The sequence below is a fragment of the Sitophilus oryzae genome, unplaced genomic scaffold, assembly GCF_002938485.1.
Source record: "Sitophilus oryzae breed Bouriz unplaced genomic scaffold, Soryzae_2.0 scaffold_111_pilon_pilon, whole genome shotgun sequence".
Classification (NCBI taxonomy): domain Eukaryota; kingdom Metazoa; phylum Arthropoda; class Insecta; order Coleoptera; family Curculionidae; genus Sitophilus; species Sitophilus oryzae.
The window spans coordinates 9,876,197-9,900,821 of record NW_022145749.1 but is presented as its reverse complement, the minus strand read 5'-3'; the positions used below and the strand labels follow the sequence as shown (position 1 = coordinate 9,900,821).

Below are 24,625 nucleotides of genomic sequence, written 5' to 3'. Positions count from 1 at the left end.
GAAATTTGTTAAACTAATTTTCCGAGCATTATATGGCTTTAAAGCGGCTCCTATCGGCCATACCATCGCCATATTAAGCCCCTTTTTGGTAGCCGGTTAATATCCATAGAATGTCACGCACCTAGCGGTGCCGCCCGACCTGGATATTGCTTATTAATGAGCGTCCGGCAAATGAACGAAAACGGTGTAAACAGATTGAGCCGGTTAGTTTTAGTGCCGTTACGTCGACACCGACATCTGGGGATATTTATCAAGTGGAGTTTCAGATTAATGGATAGCAAACAGATGGAATCGCGAAAAAAACAACATGGTTTAAGGTCAGGATATAATACTCTTCTTTTCTTGATGCATTGCAATTCATATAACTAAGGTTAGTCTTGGGTCGAGATTTCCGTATTTAAGAAGAGTACAATGCGTTTATAATGTACTGAACAAAGAGAGAACAGTAAAAACGTTGCCAAACGTATAAAATAAATCGAGAAACTGCACATTGCTAAGAGACGTGGAAAGGGATATAGAAGGGTCGACCCAATCAGTACTTCTAAAATTCTAGGGAAGTGTGTACATCATGCGTTCAGCTTCACGATTTAATTACTTCTCGTGACACTTTATTTGTTTATTTATTAACGATTCATTTTCCCTATAGCTTGTAAATTTTTCAGTGCAAGGTAGAAACACTTGCACTTTTGGTAAAAATATGTGGAAATGAGTTGGTGTTCGACAGTGGTCGCGCTATTAGAACTCTGAATTCAAAAATAGATATCTCGAAATCCATTAGATTGACAATTGATTGTAGTTTTTTTCAAAAACCTTCTTAATATTTCTGCTATATTTTCTTCACAGCCAGTATGTGAAAATCTTTATAAATAAAAAAGTTACATGATTGCTGAAAATTGCTATGCACTAAAAGTAAATGGATGTTTTTTTTAAATTTCATTTTAAAAAAAGCCTATCGAATTTTTCTTATTTATACATCTTCTAAAATACTTCAAAATAAAAAAAAAGTTTTTATTGTAACGTTTTTCTATAAAACATTACCACTGCGAACGGCAGCTTTTCATCGGAGAGCAGTCGTGGATAAGGTATTTCACTAGAGAGAAAACTAAGCAATAACAATAAACAAAAAAAATATAGATATTGGGCGCCAGGCATGTACAGAGAAAGAAAACACAGTTGTATAATACTTAAAACTAATGACTATATTTATTCATGATGTTCCTTGCTGGTACATGACATTGTAGAGTTCTAGTAAATATAATGGTTGTATGTCAAAGAAAGTGGTGTTAAGAATTGTACTAAATATCTATGAAAACAACTATGATAAAATACAAGACATGTAAAGTTAAAGAAAATATATGAAATGTAGCATTACTTTAATTAATTTGATATATTTTATATGATGTTAAATCGAAGATGTTGCAACCCGTTGATTCTAGAATCTATGTTTGGTTATTCATCTGTTAAAATAGTGCAATAATAATATCTATGAAAGTAATACTATTACAAGAAATAATGTAATGAAACCTAAGACCTAAATCATATTCTCAATACTAAATTAACATGAAGGTTCTTGACGAACTAACCACTAAACATAGTCTGTACGATATTATTCAAGATGTAGGTTATTGTTTAAGACTGAAAATGTGTTAAATGTTGAATGTAAACTAAAACTTAAATCTAAACTTAGCTGTTCTCGAGGCTATCCTGTTTCAGAGAGTAGCAGCGTGAGGTGGGCTCATATCTCTGTACTCGGCTATCCAATACAACAAAAGAGGCCAGAATGAGGACACCATGAATTAATACAGCCGTAACCACTGACTAGCTTATAGATCGGAACGAAGCAGCATGGGGCTCAAGCTACATCCACGCTGGGGCGCTTTATATGTAAGATAAATCATTCCTACTGGGGACACTCGTCCACGGGACATCCGTGCATAAGATAATGGTACAAGGGAACATTACCCGTACCTTGGAAATAGTCCGTACCTTGGAAATAGTCCGTACCTTGGACCCTAAAAATATGAAACTCTTGTTTAAAATCAAACAAGGTCTAATAACAAAATGAACCTACCCCGAATTACTTCCGAGGGCTCAATAAATAATAAAGAACCTGTCCTTTCTTCCATGTGACATTCTGGAGGACAAAAGAGAAGGAACGCCAACGTGCCAGCAAAATACAAATACAAGTTAGGTTGGGACATCCGTAACTCTACCCTAAAAATATGCAGTAATAATAACGAATCAAAAAAGATAATATCTCATTTTTACCTGTAGTTTCGAAATAGCAGCTGATTCAAATTATACAGCAAGATTTTTATAATTGCAGTTTCCCTAAGCAGGGCTTTTTTGATGGTGACAGTAGAACGGTCAAAGACAAAGTGAAGTTAAACGCAGAGGCGCGAAACCTTGAAAATGAAATTATCCGGCCTGAACGAGAGGGAAGGACGTTATCACTCCCCGGTGATGATACGCCAGACATCATATATCATATACAAAGACATGTAACGAACTAAAAACGTTACACAATATCTAAAGTGGTTCCCGGAGAAATGTGACAACGCCGCAACAGTAATCGTCGCATTTCTCTCACTCCGACTTAATAAGATCCCTATGCGATTTACTTCCATACGTGGAAATACCGACCAAAATGTAAGAGTTACCAGCACGGTATAGGACTTAAGACATTCATATTAGAGAAGGGTAGGTCCGGTATTTTAAAAGGGTCGGGTCTAGAGTTACATCAAGCTACATGGACATCCAGGTTCCAGTTCCGCCGGATCTATATCATTCTAACCTTTAATTTTATTATGACTAAATTTTTGGATGAATTGCGTTCATACAAAAATTTAGTTTATATTTGCGTTCAAAAGTTTTGTAGTCCGTTAAGAAAATCTGAGGTTTCCGTTTTGCCAAATTCTTATCACCTGATCTTAGTTGTTCTATTTATGGTAGGGGTACCTTAATATTCAAATTTATGACGATGAGGCAAAGCATTACGAACTTTATATACTAATAAAAGATAGACGAGAGCAATTACAGGGCCTTCCATCAAAACTGCCGCATAGGGATGCTAGAAGCAAAATGATCGGCATTTAACAGATAATATTTTTAAGATATAAAATGTGTTTATAAAAAAAAAGAATAAAACTAAATTTCAACGTAGCTTTCGTCTGCTGATTTCTTTGACGAATCCTGTAGAATCATAACATATGCGATAATTTCCTTCAAGGTCGTCAATAATCCAAGTATCGTAACTCAGGCCCCATTTTGTCATGATATTTTGACGACGTTTCCTGCACTACGAAATCCCATCATCAATGATGAATCCTGCCACTGTGACAGTTAGTTTTGACGTAAGAAACGTCAAAAGTTGATGTCCGATCAAATTTGGTGGGTAGGCTATGTGAGCAACGGTGCACACGGTCCCACCCTGCAAAGTTGAATAAGACGTTTCGTTTACATTTTTATCACGGAGGGACTAACGATTTAATATTGAAGAAATATGTGGGTCGATATCGGCATAATTGGGGACGGGTCCTTGACGTTTCGAACCGATGGCTCTTAATAGACGAAATCATCAGGATTTTTCTTAGTTATGGGTCGATTGGAATCAAAGGCACAACCTAGGCACGTGGATAGAGATACCCGAATGGAGCTCTCAGACGGACATGGCAGACGAAGAGACCGATAAACGTAAGTAAGAAGAAATTTCAGTTCAAATATGCGCACATAATGCACACACAATTTTTTTTTTTCGCTTAAAAGCTTGTAGAACTGGGCCATAACAGGCCCCCGCGGCCGCAGTGTAAGTACAAAAGCTTAATAAATGTAAAATACAAACAAAATAATATAACATAAAGCAAAGAAAATTATAAAATTTTCAGTAATCATAATTAACTAAGTTAAAATTTTTGATATATGCCTAATCGGGAATCTTCAAGTAGGGCAGAAAATATGTTTTCTTAATCTTTCCGAATTCCAATTTTGGTTGTAGACAAATTTTTGTTCAAATCAGCACATCATTCTAGAGGACTAATAAAAGAAGGTAGTGGTAGTGTTTAAAATATACAAAATAATAATGAAATACAACAGACGGGACATTAACGACAACTATGACTATCAAATAATATCAAACCGACCATCGTTCTCCCGGTGCATGTACCCAGGGCCGGATCTACCTAAAGGCTGTTTGGGCTGCAGCCCAGGGCCCCGAGGTTACAAGGGGCCCCCAGAACCCGCTAAAAACAATAGGCGATAATATGAATTTAAAAAAATCTAAAATTAAAAAAAACTACCATAATTTTTAATTACTGCACTCATTACAAAGTATTCACGTATTCAAATGCAACGATTATCTCGTTCACTGTTTATTTATCGGAAAACTATCAAGTTCATTGTTTATTTTCAGAAAAAAAATCAAAGTTTTAATTTACAATAATGTCTGGTCGAAAGTATAAAAGTGGAGCTGAGAAACGCAAATTACAGCTAGATCGAAAAAAAGAAAGAAAAAAATGTGCAAAAATTGGGACTTTTTTCCAATCAAAACATAAAAACGAATGACGAAATCGCTGAAAATTCATCAACAAGCGACAAGAGACGATCTTATGTGAAGAGAATCTATTTGAAGGGAGTAGCAAATCGCAACACCAAGAAAAAGACAAATGATGAAAATGTGCAAAGTCTTGACTACCACCAATCTTCTGATCAAACGGCAAACGATATTGGTGTTCAGCGACAGGATGGTAACACCGAGACGGAAAGAAATTTAGACAATACTGATTTTGAGTTTGAGAAATATGTTGACGTGGGCTTGTGACCAGAATTACTAAATAATGATTTTATTAATGACATCCTCTCACATGAAATGACTGACTTTCAAAATAAAAAATCAAAAAATACATATTCAGCTTCTACAAAGAAATACAAGGAACAAAACAGAGCATTTTCAAATATACATTTCACTAAAAAAATTAAAAATGGTCACAATCACTGGAAATAGCTTGGCTAATATATTCAACCAGTGTTGGTGCTGTTTTTTGTTTGCCTTGCAAACTTTTTTTTAAAACCTCTTCTCAATACACGACCGGAATTTCTGATTGTAAACACATAGAAACTTGTTTAGAAACCCACGAAAATTCTAATGAACATAAGAAATCAATGTTAGTGTGGTTGACACGAAAGGAAAATAAGTTTGTTTTAGACAAGCAGCTTCAGGAGTAATTAAGAAAAGAAACAGAATATTATCACAATGTCCTAAAACGGGTAATTGTAGTGGTAAAATTTTTGAGTATAAGAGGCTTAGAATTTAGAGGTTCCGAGGAAGTATTTGGTTCTCCATATAATGGTAATTTTATGGGGGGTCTGGAGCTATTGGCAGAGTTCGATCCATTCATTCGTGAACACATTGAAAAACGGGAGCTGCGACCAAAACCGATAATATCGTACCGAGTATCGTACTTATCAAAAACACACAAAGACACAAAATATTATTCAACTGTGATGGATTCTACACCAGATCTGTCTCACAATGACCAACTTGCTATTGTATTACGATACTGTTTTCGGGGAAAAATGAAGATGTGTAGCCTTCATTAAAATTAGTAGTCATACTGCCTTGCATTTATTTAATATTCTACAAGACTTTATAGAAAGAAAGGGATTACTACTGAGTAATTGTAGGGGGAAATCTTATGACAACGCTGCCAATATGGCGGATCACTACAATGTTTTTTGACATGGCTATTAGTTGAGTACTTAGGTAGGCACCTAAGTAGTTTCAGCCCAGGGCCCCACAAATTCACGATCCGCCCCTGCATGTACCTGCCCAACTCTCCTTTTGTTTACCTGGTGCCCTATCTCTAAACAGTTGCCTTACATCTGTTGCCCGGATCGTCCTCCTTGCTGTCCCTTCGCATCGTTGTCTAATCGATCAGATCTATAAAACGACGGAACGTCCTTAATGCCACATGGCTGTCAACGGTCGGACACCTTGGGAGACGAACAGATGGTCTAATGGACTATGAAAAAACATAGCGCTGTTAAGAATAATTATCTAAAAAAAGCAATCAAGTTTCTAAATAAAGTGGTGTTATCTAAAAGTTCGATGATTTATAATAACAGAAAATTCTCTAAAGTGTTCAGTTTCTGCATAAAAAAATATTAAGGAAGAAGAACATTAACAAACTTACAGCACAGATTATTTCAGATGTAGCACTTATTACCTCGGACCCCCTCGGACATTTAATACGTTTTTTTTGCATTGTTGCATTTTGTAAAAAATGTATTCCTAATTAAAATTGGGAATGCATTTTTTTAAGATTTTTGTCATATTTTAAGTTCTTCCAAGGGAGCATCAATTCGTAGGGCAATATTTCTTTATATTGTCACTTGGTAAAAGCGTAAACATCAAGGGACAAAACAGGTATTAGTTTAAATATTATAAAAGTAAGATTGGTTGACGAATAAAGATTTTTTATGAATACTAAAAAAACTGCTCAGATAATAGTCTTTTTATTAATATAAGCCAGAATTTTTATGTCTTAATAGTAGTTGAGTATAACAAGTTTACTATATAAAAAGTTGAGTATATTAGAATTTTGTTTCTTAAAAATCCACTGTCCTTAAAGTCGACCAGACCGCAATATGATTTACATTTTTATTTTTTAATTTAAACGAGACAAATACAGGAGGTAAAAAATGTACAACAACAGTGATGTTTGGTGCTCCCTACATCAAATTTCAATAAAAAAATAATGGCATTTAAGATAATTAAAGATCTACATCCTGTAACTTTAAAGCTATGCATTTCCGCACACATGTTTATAGAAACTTTTTTTCATATTTATTGATGAGGAATCAATGAGTGCCTATTTAATACTTTGCCCAGTTAAGGGTATTAAACATTTTTAAAGATTGCTTGAGACTTGAATTAAGGCAAATTAATAAAATTGCGTTTATCTCATCAAGGAGATCGAAATCGATAAAATATCAAGAGACAACTTTTAATCGCCTTTAAACATTCTACACAATTTTGCCAACAAGAGAAAAAAAGATCAGTGGCGTACATGTTTTTTTTTACAAAAATTTTCCAGTGATAGCCCATATGCACGTCACTGGTGAATATGTCGACACTTTTTAGCATTAAAATCGCTAAAAGCACTTAGAAGAAAATTGTAATAAATCGAAAAAAAGATTTCAACCCCCTGTTTCAACGAAACAAAGTAGAAACGAACCTATAAAAAATAAATCTTATTTTTACGTAAGGAATCTCCTAACGAGAGATGGCACGTGTTTGGACACCCTGTATAATATATGATTTGTAACAAGTAGTGTTTTTGTGGATTTGATTTAAAATGTATTAAAGAATGTTGAGAGAAAAAAGCTGGTAAAACAGTGAATCAATCTATTCTAAAACATTAGATAAAAAAGAACGGATCTACCGTCATCGATTATAAAGATATAATTTACTTTTTCCTGGAACCCGCTATCTATGTAGGTTGTGCAAACAGAAAAAAGAGAATGAAATTAATTACATCCAACCTTAACACAATGGAGATCTTATCTCATCATCGGGAGATCTCATCATATTCGAAACAACCTTCCCACGTTGTTTTGCATACGCGGATGCACCCGTACAAACTAATTTATTAAAATATAATTAATAAGAGACGCACAATTCTAATTAATATTAACGCGCCGCAGATCAAGATTGCCCCAAGATAATTTATTTATTTAATTAAATATATATTTAAAGGATGGGGCATACAATACGGGTGCGTGAGGCTATTTCGTAGCCAGCCTACCGATAAACTAAGATTTATTGTTATTATTATAATTATTATACTATTGTGGAGTGTAATCATTGAGTTTATGGAAATAGTAGCTACCGGTTTTATTGTTAAGCCAATACAACCGTGATCTGTTCTTTGAAAATAGTGTTCTCGTCATTTTTTCTTAAAAAAATTGTGTGTGCACTATGGGCGCATATTTGAAGTGAAATTTCTTCTTACCACGTACCACGTACCTAGTTTGTTTCCAATCGACCCATAATCATACCAGAGAATTTTTCTGTTGTAGGGGGGACAGAGTACTTCCCATCCCCCTCTGACAACAGATGTTCTTCCTCCGTATAGTCGTACACCCTTTCACGGTGAAGGTTTGGCCCTCCGTATCCTTCACAGTCGGGGAACTTGTCTCCGGCTGAAGTACTCGTACTGATGCCGATGTTGTCCCGAATCTAGAATAGAGGACATATCCCTCTTTCTCTACTGCCTTCTTGGATTTGAGGTTAATTCCTATTGTCAGGACCTGGCCATGGCCCTCATCCCTCCAGTTGATGAATCGCAAACTCGATGTCCTTACATTGCTGAGCCTGGATAAGGCTCAGCATGTAGGTATCTTTCTCTTTGCTCCTCGGTTGAAAGACCGTAATTCCTTGTTAGTAGACCCTCTACAGTTTTGACAATATTCCTGTATTTCATTACCATGTGTTTAATTTTGTTCTACAATAAATTTTTCCTTCTCTCTCTGCCATGGTGTTTTTTTAACCATTCTACAGATTTGTTAGACCATACCTGATTTAAAATGCGAGTACAAAATGATCGAAAAAAAACGGTGTCAGCGATGGCTATCAAATGAGGATCGCTGTCATTTTATATGTAAAGTTATATGAGGAATGTCATTGATGTTCATTTCCAAGCCAACTGGACTCCGTCTTTTCGATCATAAGTTATTTTAGAATCCCAGAGTGGTCCTGACTGCGCCCTGTAATTCTTCATTGCATTATTTAAGAAATAACTTCTAATTACATATTTAGTTATGACTCGACTCGATATATCCTAAGGCAATAATAGAAGCCCTAGCGAAACAAGGTATTGACAGGCCTTATATAGAAACTCTCGCCAATATATACAAAGAAGCCAAAGCAAGAGTAATAACATAACCCCAGAGTTCCTAACTGGCAAAGTAGTACGACCGGGAGACGCGATATTTATGCTTGATACCCCAAAGCTGTTTACAGCAACATTAGAAGAAATCTTCCGTCAACTGGACTGGACCAATAAAGGATTAAAAATAAATGGAGAATATATTAAACATCTAAGATTCGCTGATGACAGAGTCCTAACTGCCAATGGTCCTGAAGAACTACAAGCACAAATAAATGCCAAGTAAATACACTAAGCAATAAAGTTGGTCTCAAATGAATCTAGGAAAAACTAATGTAATGTATAACGAACTAGTGGAAAGAAAGGACATTCTAATAAATGACACTACACTGGAAATAGTAGAAGAATATATATTTTTAGGACAACTAATAGCTCGAGATCTCTACTACCAGAAATCAACAGAATAATAAAGTTAGCATGGAGTACTTATGGAAGAAACTCAATTATATTCAAATCTAGAATGCAACTTTATGTAAAGAAGAAAACATTCGACCAATGTATACTACCAGTCATGACCTATGCATGCGCAACCTGGACACTTAAAACGGACATCATTAGGAAACTGCAGGTCGCACAACGTTCAATGGAACAAAATATGCTGGGAGTGACCAAGAGAGACCGTAAAAGAATAGAGTGGATACGACAAAAGACCCAGGTAGTAGATGTCGTCCACAGAGTCAAATCCCTTAAATGGCAGTGGGCAGGACTCCTGGCAAGAAGAACGGCCAACAGATGGACCACAAAAATTGCAGCATTGTACCCACGAGGAATTAAGAGACCTAGAGGAAGACCAAACCTGAAATGAGACCATGATATTAGGAAGTTAGCAGTGATAACTTGCGCCCGCATAGCCAACATTAGACAAGAGTGAGCCCAACTTCAAAGAGGGTATTTAAATATGTAAGGAAGGCTACACCATAACTACAAATAATTGGTTGAGTAAGCTGAGAGTGATGATGATGATAATTTAGTTATTGTATTACATATTAAAGGCAAATATCTAAATTATATTATACGTATTTATTATTAGATTACAATAACAATAATACTAAAAATGTTTAGTGTAAATGTATTATACTATATTAATTATTATATTTCCCATACAACGATTTTCACTTCATCAAGACTCACGTTTAAAAATGCAATATATCGTAATAAGAGTACAACTATACATAAAAAGTAATTACTAAGGCATTTGCAATACTCATTAATATTAAACAAGTTAGATTTATATCACCTGTTTTCTGTTTTTAATTAATTAGGCATGGTAACGGTGAAATCCCCTCCGGCTTCCCCCCTCCTATACAATCGTATTGTACTATTTCTTTAGATTTGGTAGATAATGATTCAGTATTGATACTAAAAGAATTCCAAGATCGACCAAGATTATTAGACGCGCTATGGTTGGAGTGTTTTCTACCCTATACAGATGTATTCTGCAGTTATCCTTCTCGACCGCGATCAACGCGTGTGGCAACACATGTGTTCTATTTTATATTTGGGTTGTATGTCATATTTGGGTTATAAATTCAATTAAGAACAATCTTCGGATTGTCACGGTTTTTTTACAGGACAATGTATCCTCAATGAACACCTCAATAGACTGAAGCTAAGAAACAACGGCGAATGCAGATTCTGTGGGGAAAATGGGGAAACACCAAAACAACTCATCACCGAGTGCATCGAGATGACGACCATTAGTGCCATAAACTTTGGTACGACTAATATATGAGATGTCCTTAACGTCTGTAAAACGGTCAGAGATACTGGCTTTTGTCTAGAAAGTAAACTGTATGATGAGTTATAATTCTAGAGGGGGGGACACAATACATTTCTAAAGTCGTGGCTTTAGTCGCACAGTGCTTCGTCCCATGGACAAAAATCAAAAAATAAGTTAAAATTTACTAATATCTGAATATATAATTTTATACTTATAGCAATGTTCAACCATCCTGTATATTATTTTTCATAAACAGCGTTTTTGTTAGCAAATATTTTCACTAAAAATAAATTTTGCGATCATTATTTCATCAGTGAAAAGATTAACATTCATAGTAGTTCTGTATATTATGGAGTTAAACGGGTACGTACTTAATTGAAAGCCACTATGGATATTGTTAAACAAGGTATGTACTTTAAATTTATTTCTAAACAAGTTCGTGATTGTTTAGTTTTTTATTTATTTTTAAGATGATTCTTAAATGGGTATAAAAATTTTACGTTTTCAAACTTCAAAAGGCATTTAAAAACATATCAAAACATATCGTATTTATTGAATATTTTGTTGCCATATTCATACACTTTTAATTTTTGTATAGTTCACCTGCGTCTGCTTGCGACTAACTTTATTTTATAATACTTTTCAGATGGAGTAAAATTGATAAGCAATGCCGATCTGGCTAATACTTGGCTTGATCATAAGGACAAGAACTCAAAATTATTTGTATTTCAAAAAATATGTTCTTATTAGATATTGATGAACCTTCCAGTCAAATGAGACACCATTTGTGCCTGAAAAAGTCCACTATGTTGGAGCGAAACGTCGCATAAAAAAAGTGTCCATCTTTCAATTTATTATAAAATCTCATACCCAAGAAAAGGAAAAAAATAATATATGGATATGGTCTATTAAAGAGGTAACTATTAACATCCGAACCCCTCATACCGACAAAATGAACAGTAACAACGCGAAAAAGTAACATATTAGAAAATGATGTACAGAAATATCTTATATGTGAGGAGGATACTTCATCTACCTGTGATTTGGATACTATAAATTTGGAAGATTCTGTCAGCAGTGATTCTCCTGAATCAGAGTAGTTACGATCTATGCATTTTGTTGTCCTAAAGTAAATTTATAGTATCTTAGTTTTTTTTAATTAAATATAACATTAATGTTTCTTTTTCATTAAAGAAAAACATTTTTATCTTATATTAGGCTTATATTGTAGGAATCATGTTCTAATGTTATTTCAATTCTTTTTTATCACAGGAATTTATTTAATACTTACACCGTTTTCATACTATAACTTATTATTTGCTTAGATGGAACACAGCACCAACATTATTATTATTTATAAGATTTTTTTTTCATAAACGTGGGACTAAAAACATCATCATTTAGTACAATGAGAGTACTCATCATTTGTGTCAAATAAACCTAGTTTGAATAAATTGCTTACAATAAAAGAAAAGTTTTGGATTTTTGTCCTCTAGAGCCATATGTTCGAAGCACTGTGAGTCGTGGTGATTAACTTCCCCCCTCCCATACAATCTACTTGCTACTAGGGCTACTTGGGATTTGGTGGATAGATGATGGCACATTTAAAAGTTCTATATCTAGTTACATTATCATTTTATACAATAACAATTAAAACTCTAAAGCTGTATATATTAAGACAGTCGCTGATATCAAAGCAAATAAAATCACTCTTTTCTTTCAGTTTGTTTTTCCAAAGTGACAAGAATTTTGATGTAAACACAATAGCAACCAAAACACTCTTCCTCTCGAGATGATTATCTATTTAAATTTCGAAGAATTCCGGTTAATGGAAAAGAAGAAGAATACTTCAAAGACGAGGAAACCGACAATCAACAAAGAAATCAGTGTTGCGAGAATTCATCACAAAACCCTGTAGCGTTTATTTGTAATAAAAAAATTCGAGGTCTAAAAATACTAGTGCATACATTAATTGTACTATTTCATTAGATTTGGTAGATAATGATTCAGCACTGATACTAAAAGAATTTCAACCTTCCTATTGTTTTTATTTAATTTAATTTGCTTGGACCATACATATAGTCTACAATACCTGACTTCATTGTTCCACTCCATGTGTCGTATGTTTTATATTCGTTATTCGTACATTTCTCTCTTATGTTTGTACATTTTGAAGAGGTATTGACTCTCCAATATACTACTCACCGCATTCAAAAGGTAGGCTCTTAGGTAGGTTAGGTTAACACAGCCCGTTTAGTATTACACTCAGATGCAAAAAAACGCAACGGAGAAACTTTTGGTCAAATTTAAAGTGTTATATTTTTGTTATTTTAAGTCATATTTTCATAATTTTTTTTGCAAGCTCTATACCGGGTGCGTCTCAAAAGTGGCTCACCCCTATAACTTTTTTATTTTTTCAGTTAAAAAAACGAGATTTGGTATATTAGTATATGACATAAATTAGGATTGATTGACGTGTTCAATTGTTTTCGGTCACTTCCTGTTTCACCGGAAATGACTACAACTTTTGATTTTTAAATGGCACCCTCGGTATTTTTTTACTTTATTCTAAAGAAAATAACACTCTGAATAGAATGACATATCATATGTCAACTTTTGACATTTTTGTATATGGTTTATTTGAAATTATAACTTGGGGTTCATAACGAAAATTTGACTCGAAATACCAAGTGTGTGGTATCAAATTATTCGTAAAAAAATGCTTTTTCCAAATATGCTAATGAGCCACCCTCGTTCCATTTGAAAAAATTGAGATATGATTAAAAATACGATTTGATCATTTTCTAACTGGCCAGGACAAGACGCTAATAACATTAGACGATCAAATCTATTTTTCCAAGGCTCCTTGATTAAGAATTAGTGTTTTTAACATAGCCATGGCACTCTAGATTGAATTTTAAAATGCAATTTTTTATTAAGCGAGAATATCAAAAGTTGACATATGATATGTCATTCTATTCAGAATGTTATTTTCTATCCAATAAAGTAAAAAAATACCGAGGGTGCCATTTAAAAATCAAAAGTTATAGTCATTTCCGGTGAAACCGGAAGTGACCAAAAACAATTAAATACGTCAATCAATCCTAATTTATGTTGTATACTAACATACCAAATCTCGTTTTTTTTATCTGAAGAAATAAAAAAATTATAGGGGGTGAGACACTTTTGAGACGCACCCGGTATAATTATATCAACTTCAATTTGTAAACTCAGTTTTTTATAAACTTTAGTATTTGGCATATTATACAAGGTTAATCGAGGTTTTTTTTTACTCTAACTTTAAAACACCCTGTGTAATAATTTCGTGTGTAAATTTTCCTAAAATATAATTTTACGGTCAGAACCATGTCTCCTGAGTATTTAGTCTTTTGGATCATGTCAATACATGCCTTGGTTAAGTCTTAAGAGCGAAATAAACTTGTCACCAACAATTTGCAATTTTTTCAATTATTATCATTTCCTTTTGAAGTTATTTTTCAATATGAGAAGGCGGCTTTGGTGATTATTGTGAACTATATACTACTATGAACATCATGTTCGACGTTTGGGAAATGCTTTGCAGGATGGTTAAAGTTTCCTTGGTCCTTAAAGGAAAATGGGAAAACAACGCAAGATGATCTATGCAGCCTCAATGCCAGTATAAACGGACCTACACAGGCAGTTATAGCAACCAAGGGAGGCAATACAAAGTACCGTATGATCGAGAAAAAACGGCGTCAGCGATGGCCATGGAATGACGATCGCTGTCATTTTATATGTAAATTTATATGGGAAATGTCATTGATGTTCATTTCCCAGCCAACTGGACGCCGTTTTTTTTCGATCATACGGTATTAGGGTATTATTTACTTTTTTCTGTTTGTATACTTGAGTATTACAAATGATGTTTCCTTTAAGATTGTTAGTTCTGTTATCGTTATTAATGTTTATTAAAACCCGGGATTTGTCGTTAGTCTTTAACGTTTTTTTTTAATTTAGTATAGAGTATCCAATGCAACGTATATTGAAGTTACGACAATAGTCACCAAAACCTTCTCGTCATATTAAAAAATTACATCAAAAAGTAATGATAATTGGAAAGATTGCAAATCGTGATCAGTTTCATTTCATTCTTAAAAATTAACTAAAACACTTATTGACATGAATCAAAAAACAAATTGCTCAGGAGTTATGGTTCTGACCCTAAAATTATATTTTAGGAAAATTTGCAGACAAAATTATTGCACGAGTGTTTTAATGTTAGGAAAAAAAACAACCCTTCGATTAACCCTGTATAATATGCCAATACTAAAGTTTATAAAAAGCTGAGTTTACGAATTAAAGTTGATATAATTATATACAGTTTGCTAAAATTATGAAAATAGGACTAAAAATAACAAAAATATAACACTTTAAAAAATTTGACAAAAAATTTCTCCCTTGCGTTTTTTTGCATCTGAGTGTATTATATTTTGTAGATTTTCTTACAGTGTCCACAGAAGAATCCGCTACAGAGGTTAGAGGTATAGTAATTTTTTCTTAATAATAAGGTTTAGAGAAAAGAGTGAAAATATTGCCATATTGCTCAGTGAATAAAAAAATTTTGTCTTCAGACAGCTATATTTATTGTATTTATTTCACCGCTTATTAGCAGAAGCATGTCTAACCGTCTAACTACAATTAAAACAACTGTATCTACTAGAAATATGATTGGAATACGAACAATAGCCGAAGCTGTACTGACTAGTAACAATCAAACAGATTCGCTAAAAAACGACAGTCGAGTGGAGCACTGTTGTTGTTCGCGATTATCAAGTCAATCTCCACCATAAGTGTTTGTTTGAAAATGATGTCGTTAACAGAGTCAGTTTTATAGTATTACATAAAAACGAAGAGGAAGAAAAAAGGGAAAAGAAGTGGGCCTGCTAAGGAAACGGCAGTAATTCATCCAATAATAAAGAAATTAACGGCAAAAAGGCAACGGCAGCGGCAAGCCCGGCAACGAACGACGAGATAATTCCGTACGAGATGGTCGCAACGCAGAAAAAGGCACGGGAGCGCCTCGTGGGTAGTTTTAGCATAAATTTGAATTTATTATATTCGATACGGTTTTATCGTGGCACCTTCTAAATTATACATGCAATTACCGGACTTATTAGGGCCTGATTATATTCATTCCCCTCGGCCTTGGACGCCGATAAAGTGATCTCGTCCGCCGCGCGAATTTGCATTCATAAATATTCGCCGATCGATGTTATCGCCGCCGCTGTTTGATTAGCGGATTGTTTTCCACTTTTTTATTTGCCTTTCCGGCCCCCTTATCAAATTCATTTATCGCTCCGTGGGACGGAGGTGTTGAATTAATTTAGAACGCCGCCGAACGCATCTACCTGACGACGCGGAATCTTTGGCCAAGTTTTCGCTTTGATGAAGCAATAAAAAAACTACAAGAAAACGGTTTTCTTTTTGTGCACTGTGGGATTACACAAAAAAATTTCTTCTTCTATCGCCGTGCCTAATATATTTGCCAGGCTGTCCCACTGGCATAAAATGTGTTCATCAACATAATTTTCAGCTTATTCAACCATTTCCACTTATGGTGTAGCCTCCCTCGCATACTTTCTTTGTAGTTGGGTCCATTGTTGTCTATTGTTAGCTATGCGGACCCAAGTTATCATAGTTCCATCTCAGGTTCTGTCTTCTTCTAGGTCTCTTAATTCCCTGTGGATGCTGTAATTCTTGTGGTCCATCTATTGTCCGTTCTTCTTGCCAACTGTCTTGCCCTTGCTCGTATACGAGGCTTAGGCAAGTACAAGGTTTTCAAAAAGATTTAGTGCCATAGTTGCAGTCTTGGTTGGTTGGTCTTCTATTGATATGGAGAATGTCGATCGTAATTTCCAAGCAACTAAATGCCGCACCATTTTTTTCGATAATACGGCATTTCTCAATTTAATTAGAGTTTCCATACGTCCGAATTTACCCGGACTTGTCCGGATTTTTGAAGTGTCCGGGGCGGTTTGGCCCGGCTTTGGAAACGCGTCCGGGAAATCTGACCGCAAAAATAATTTAACTTAAGCTTCATTCAGGACCTCGCAATTAGTGGTTTCAATTACACTTTATACTTGTTAGTTTACGATCATTCACATTGTTTAAAAAACACGATTAAAATTAATAGACTATCCTAGCAACAGCTTGCGTTAGTTAATAGGCGGAAGATCCAAAGCCAAAATGACATTTCTCGCAAATTTTGAAGTAGAAAAGTTAAAAGTTTGATAACTTTTTCTACTAATTGAAAATGTCTACCACTAATTTTGACGTTCTGAATGCTTACATTGAATTTAAAGGAACAAATTTCTGCGCTAATTGAAACCGATAATGTATTCCACTAATTGCGAGGTTCTGAACGAAGCTTTAGTAAAATATTTTACAGTTACAGTTGAACTAATTTCTCAGTTACTTTGTAGAATATTTTAGTTTCTATGATGCTACAGCTCTACTTAACCGACGCATGTTCGAAAGTACCCATTTCTATACTTTGGCACTCAAATTATTCGCTTTTGGTGCACTATTGGAAAGAGAATGTTTTTTGATTTAGGTATACTTATTTTTTGATTCCGGGGCTATTATTTGCGTCCTATAAAAGTTCATAAATAAATTTATAGTTTCTTTTTGCCGACGCTACATCCGGATTTCAGAGTTCATTTGTCCGGATTTTGTTCGGATTTCTGAGTTTACTTGTGAATTACCAAAAGCCCTAATGGAAACCTTAAATATAATACTTTATATGATGCTTAAATTAAAAATTAATTTCCTTTAATCATTATCATGTCTTATTTTACTCACCTTTTCTTTCTTCAGTAGTTGGATATTCCACAGGCAATCCCTCATGAGCCAAATCACCTGTAAATAAAAAAGAAATTAATTTCATTTTTAAATAAAATAATTTTAATTTATCTTTAATTTGTTAATATTTTTGGGGATTCTAAAACAACTTGTGTCTTTTAAACATTTTAAAAAAGAGATGACAAATTTGACAGGTAAACTAATAAAAAAATCCTATTTGATGCTTTTTGACGAAAGTGTATACTAGTAATTAAAACATATAAGATACAAGTTTATTGAGTCAGTAAAGGACAGTTTTATATTGCAAGAAAACATTATTGAAAAACTGGAGCCGAAACTGTACTGAAAACATATTTTATCACATATACGGCGCCGGCGCATAAGAACGCATATAGTAAACGCCACGAATGTTTGGGAGTGATTCATCACTTGAAGAAATTAGAATCGACACGCGCGCTATCATTTTTACATTAAAAACGTAAATTTTTACCGCAGACGTAGATTTTTAAAGGCCCGGTCTAATCATCTGCCTGCGCTCCTCCTACTTATTCTAAAATGTTAGCGTGATTGACAAAGACGATACTATATCACGTTTCTTTGATTGATTCGTTTTTGTGCGTCAGTCCATTGGTGTGCTTGCAGTGCGACCAATGGGGCATTTCAGTTTATATTTATAACCAAATATATGTTTTGACAAGACTTTGACAGTTAAAACAACAAATTACAACAGATTATATATTGATTATTGTATGACTTGAAACACCACGACACTGGAATTAAGTTTTATGTGACCTTGAGCAGATTAGTTCACATGGTAGCGACCGATGAATCACTCCCAAACATTCGTGGCCTTTACTATACTACAGAGATCTCACTGGGAGATACGAAGATGTTTAAATTAGAGCTGCGCTTTAGAGCTTGCTGAACACTTCAGCGTTAAATTAAAAAAAGCTAATTAGTTCCGAAGATATTATTTGTGAAAACACAAATCTTCCCGATTTCGTTTTTATTTTTTTCTGACTCTATTTTAATATACATGGCAGTACAAACTTCACATTCCTCTTGCTATTTTTCTTGTTCTATTGGTTGATTATTGTTATTTTATTTTTCAATTGACATTTGGTTTGAACACACATTTACACAAAAACTAAAGTAAAGCACACACAGTGGAAAGAACATTCTGGTGGATGGCACGACACTGGGGATGGTAGAAGAATATATATATTTCGGACAACTAATACACAGCTCGGGATCTGTACTACCAGAAATCAAAAGAATAATTAAGTTAGCATGGAGTACTTATGGACGAAATTCAATCGTATTCAAATCTAGAATGCCACTCTATCTAAAGGAGAAAACATTCGACCAATGTGTACTACCAGTCATGACCTATGCATGCGAAAACTGGACCCTTAAAACGGACATCGTAAGGAAACTGCAGGTCGCACAACGCTCAATGGAACGAAATATTCTGGGAATAACCAAGAGAGACCGAAAAAGAATAGAGTGGAATATGACAAAAGACCTTGGTAATAGATAGCATCCACAGAGTCAAATCCCTCAAATAGCAATGGGCAGGACACTTGGCAAGAACAATGACAATTGACAAGAAATTCAGAGACCTAGAAGAAGACAGAACCTGAGATGGGACCATGATAGTAGGAAATTAGCAGGGATAACTTGGGCCGGCATGGCCAACAATAGACAATAATGGGCTCAATTAAAAAGAGAGTATGTAAGGGAGGCTACACCATAATTGGAAATGGTTGAATAAGCTGAAAATGATAATGATGATAAACACATTTTATGCCAGTGGGACAGCCTGGCAAATATATTAGGCAATGATAGGCCACTGAAAAAGAGCTTTTTTTACTGGAGCTTTTTAAAGAGCTTTTTAACAGAACTGGAGAATGCGAACTAGAGATCAGAAAAGGACCGCAATAGATCTGAATAGGTGGCAGTCGAACACAGGCCCATAGCCACCTCAAAAATCTAATCTACTCCATCTCTTCTGATTTATGAAAATCCAGTATTGTGCATTCTTATATGGGAGACCGTGTAAATGACAACAGAATCCGATTTAACGAAATCAGATCGAACGAAAAAATTAGAGCAACAAGAAAAATTACCAACGAAAACGAATCTGCTCTTGTTCCAACTTCCGCTGCTAAATGCGGAATACGTTCAAGTCCGAAGCTGGGGAGGCAAAGGGGGACCGCTTAACGCGTCCACATCTCCACGGACTACGTAAAACAAATTGAAACCTCGTCCTTAATAAATCGTCGTGCGCGCTTTTATTTGAACCCGTTGCATCCAGAAATGGCGATCGACGAGTTCGTACGTAGAGAACTCAGATGAATGGTGTTTTTTTATATTTTTAATTATATAATAATTTTTAATTATATAATAATAACAGTTTTTCTTTTTCAAACGTCACTGAAGTATTAATTTTTGCGACGTGATTGACAATATTTTAAGTTATTTTTTCTACAAACGTCTGTAAAAATGTAATTTTTAACGCATGCTGTCAGTGCCGAAAATGTGACATTATGTCACTGATGGTAAAAGTCATTTACTTTTAGCACTGGTGCTAAAAGTCACGTAATTTACTTTTAACACTCAAGCGATAATTAAAAAAAAAGAAAAATCAAGTCAACGTAAAATAATTATTTACTCAAATTAAATGTACAATTAATGAAATTAGAATTGGAATAAGTTATTCCATGGTCAATTTCATTTATAGCTGTAGTACAAGTAGAAGTTATCTCTGACGTGAATCTTGTACCAAGATTAGAAGCAATGGTAGTATCCGCTGAAGTTCTGGATAAAAGTTGACCTGCAATACTCGTTTTATTTCGTAAAGAGTCTTCTATATAACCCTCCGCTACGGTACTGGACTTCCATCCACCGTGTCGCTTAATTGTATTAAGATTAGCCCCAGAATCTGACAGCTAACTAGCCGAGGATCTTCGGAAGCAATATCCAGTATAAAGATGAGAATCGGACAAATTTAGAAATTTAGCAATATTGGCAGGCATCTTAGCAAATGTGTTGATTCCAAATGCAGGCATGGCACATTTATTCTTAATATATTTTATAAATATTCTTGAATGGTTGATGGTCGCTGGACGGAGAGCTATGTACTTTTTGTAATAATTCAAATATAATGTACCAGTAATAACAAATGTTCGTTCCACATTAGTTTTTGTATCTGGAATATGCACGATTAATGAAGTTTCTATATCCTCGAAATTGTTTAATGTCAAGTTGCATAGTTCTTCACGACGGCACGCTACAAATATGCCGAATATTACGGCAACTTTTTTCATAAGGTATAATTCATCCGACGCCTCTGCAAGAAATTTGTCGATCTGTTCCCTAGTCAATATTTTCGACTTCTTTGGACGATATCCATCACCATTTCGCTTCAAAAAAGCAATAGCCTGTAATATTTGCTTATGCCCTGATTGTTTCTTCGAAGCATGCCAAAAGTACTTTTTTCACTGAACTTGCCAGTGCTACTAACATTTTTTAGGTCACACCATCTCAAAAATCGAGTATATGGAAACTCTTACTGATCCTTGGACTTGCTGGGTAATAAATCAAAAGTAATTCTATTAGCCGCTTCTTCAATTTCTGATGAGAAACACTCAGTTTCTTGATCACTTTCCATCATTTTACAAGAGTTTAGGCACAAATTTGACATTAGTTGACAATGATCGAATGTTTGGAATCTTTCAATTACCCTAGCAATCATAAACTTCATAATTAATTTGATTTCAGAATAACATATTATGAATTATTAATTAACGTAAAAAGTAATACTACCTTGATATATACGAGCATAAACTTGTTTGTAGAAAAAATAGTGTATGATGTGTGTATGATATGTGTGCTAAAAGTGATTTTATTTTGTTTGAAGTTTGCGTCGTGTCCCAAGCTTGCCTTCTCACATAATAAAATACCACTTTTAGCACTTATATCATAAATAACTATTTATGCTTAAGCATAAAAGTACGAAAATATATTATTAAACTGACATAAAATGTCAAATTTAACGAGCGTAACCATAGTTTCTCGATATATAATTAAATACAAAGTATGACTGTTTAATCTTTTTATATTATTTGAAACGTTTAAAATTGTTTAAAAAATTATTTGTGGCGTTTGAAACAAAAATAGCATGTTCTATTCGGAGTAAAAATGACTTTTTGTGCCTCGGCTTTATGTCGTTGTCAGGTCAAACGTAAAACCTCGCCACAAATGTGTCTTTTTACTTTTTTACTCCTAATTAAACAATATAGATACTCAGAAAAAAAAATAGTGGGTGTTTGGGAAGGCTTGGAATCGCCATGACTGTTTGTAGGCATAATATGGATTGATGTATGTTTTGGGGCCTGAAGAAGCGACAATAAAGTCGCAAAACGTCGCAAAAACATTGTTTCCTTTCAAGCCTTCCTTTTTTCTGCGTACTAACTACTGGGAACTAACAATAATCATAATGGAATATAGATACTATTTTCTGTAAAAACTATCGATTCAATAAATTTAAGCGAAATAAAACCATTAGATAAATATATGCCTAACAAACGAACTAGGCACTATCAGTTATTTTTCCTTCTACCATGAGAATCGGCTGATATAGGTTAAAAATTACGAATTCTTATTTTTCATCAAATGGCTGAAAGTTAGTGTACTTATGTAAAAATAAAAAAAGGAACAACTTTCAAATATTTTTTTAAAAATCAAAATAGTTAAACAATTTTTTAAAGCTATTTATTTTTTTTGTCAAATTTGATTTTTTTAATTTTTTTAAAGCCATTTATCTAAAGCCAGATTTTTTAAAGCCATTTATTTTAAATGTCAAATTTGACAGATACCCAATAGCAAAACCGTAAATTTTGTTATGTCATTTTTAATCTATTTTAAACCAAAAACTAACATCAAAATATTGTACCTAATCAATAAATAAAATAAAATCCCCCATGATGCAGACTTTATCTGTGACATTGTTGTATATAACTAAAAGATGAAAAAGCTGATTTAAAAACATTACAAAAAAAATAGAAAGAAAAACATTATTTAATAGTTACATCTATTTATCTACTAGCGTATACTAGTAACGCTGCAACGAATGCTTCACAACCGATATATAAAGTATAAAATATATTACTTACATAGCGCCCTCAAGAATCCAAAACTAATATCAATATCGTCAGCGTCCATGTCTCCGACATCGGCGTCCAGACGCCCGGGTCCTTATCGCACCTCTGCTTGGATTGGCTGATGCGCTGATGTATTCCCGAACGGCAGATTTATTAAAATAAATTGAAAGCAGCGGCGCCGCTCCTGAACAGAGATAAGTGGAGGCTGATCGCGTCGCGGCCAGCGTCTCATTTCCTGTCGCAACCTCCTCCGTCTCCCCCCTCTATTTCTTCCCCCCTTTCTGGTCCCCCGGACCCGCCCTTCCGTCTGGAATGCGAGCCCGTTGTGTCGTCATCTCGATCCTACCAAAATATGTATTTACGGGGTATCTTAAATTCGCTGGTGATCATTGAGATCTCGAAAACTACAACCGATTGTAGATTGGGGGTTAAGTTAATCACCGCGATATTATAGATCTACCGTGTCTGTGTTTTGAGTTATAAACTCATCATACAGTCTCAAAGCTTTGACAAAAGCCAGGATCTGAAACGGTTTTAGAGAGGTTAGTTCTCCATCTCTGATATCAGTATGGTCTCAGCGCACTCAGTGATGAGTTGTTCTGGTGTTTTCCCATTTTCCCCACAGTATCTGCATTCTTGCATTGTTTCTTAGGTTCAATCTACTGAGATATTCGTTGAACAGAGAGTATCCTATCAAAAACCCTGTGACGATACGAAGATTGCTCGTACTTAAATCAAGAAAAATCTTTGATTTTTCTCGGTCGTAAGTCCTGAGAAATTTCTTCGAGTATCTTAGACTGTTGAAGGATGCCCATTCCAGATTATGGATTGAGTCTTTCAGGTTCCTGTGTTCTACTTTAAGCTGAGTTCAACAAAAGATAACAAAATAAATTCCACATTCTCATTGCTACTTTGTTCTACAACATGGTTTCGTTTTTAAACTGGTACTTAATTTTTTACCTTAAACCTTTCTTACCAATAACCTATCGCAGATTGTTTTAACATTTGAAAACCTCATAGGCATAACTATAGTGTTCAATATGAAAAATCAAAAATAGGTATATTTTCTGCACAACCGATCAATATACGAACCACAGTTCTTTAAAATTCTAAAAAGGATCGCAGAACTAGAGGACTAGTCTCTCTTTAAGCACCTGAATAATTTTGTTATAAATTATTAGTATCAATATTAGTCATCTTTATTTCTATAATAATTATAATAACTTAGCAATTACATGCACGGCACCATAATTATAAAAAAGAATAATCTACTATTTCGATTACTAAGTAAATTTAAACAGTGCACTTAAGAATAAAGTTTTTTAATTATTATAGAATATCATATCGTGCAATTGCCAAGTCATTATAATTATTATAGAAATAAAGATGATATTAATCTGATACTAACAAATTATAACAAAATTGTGGAATAGGTGCTTAAAGAGAGACTAAATAAAATAAACTGATTTTTGATCAAGTTGATTTTATTCACACTATAAAACGAAACCATGGTAACGTTACGGAAACGGAACGGATAGTGTGCATTGTCCTTACTCATTTACATGATATAATATTTTACGTAAACGGAATACAAAGATGTAAAAATGTAATGTACTTTGTAAAAATGTACAAAGTAAATACAGAACGTATAATGAAAATAAACCTTTACTTGAATATATATGAAATTATTACTTGCAATATTATATTAGAGAACCTAATCCATTGGAGCCTGGCTAAAATGGTACAAGTGTACCTACTTGGATGACAACCTGGGCCAAGTAATTTGTACAAGTACACTTTGTCTGAGCTGATTTTTTTGACGAACCCTGTACAATCACCCTTGTAACGTAAGGTTCTGAAGACTGGTCAATAAAACAACTACTGCAGGAAATATTATCTTTTTTATTTTCCACGCTGATGGTTGTAAATGTGGTTTAGGAAAAGTACTACAA

The 24,625-nt window shown here is 34.3% G+C and overlaps 1 protein-coding gene across 1 annotated transcript in view; it reads right to left on the bottom strand.

The window, feature by feature from the left end:
• The window catches only part of LOC115885819 (zinc finger protein ush), a 461,524-nt gene that overhangs the window by 315,064 nt on the left and 121,835 nt on the right, over window positions 1–24,625 (bottom strand). The window contains exon 2 of the mRNA XM_030904854.1: window positions 17,509–17,565. Within this exon, the coding sequence (XP_030760714.1) occupies window positions 17,509–17,565 (57 nt within the window). The remainder of the gene's footprint in view (window positions 1–17,508; window positions 17,566–24,625) is intronic.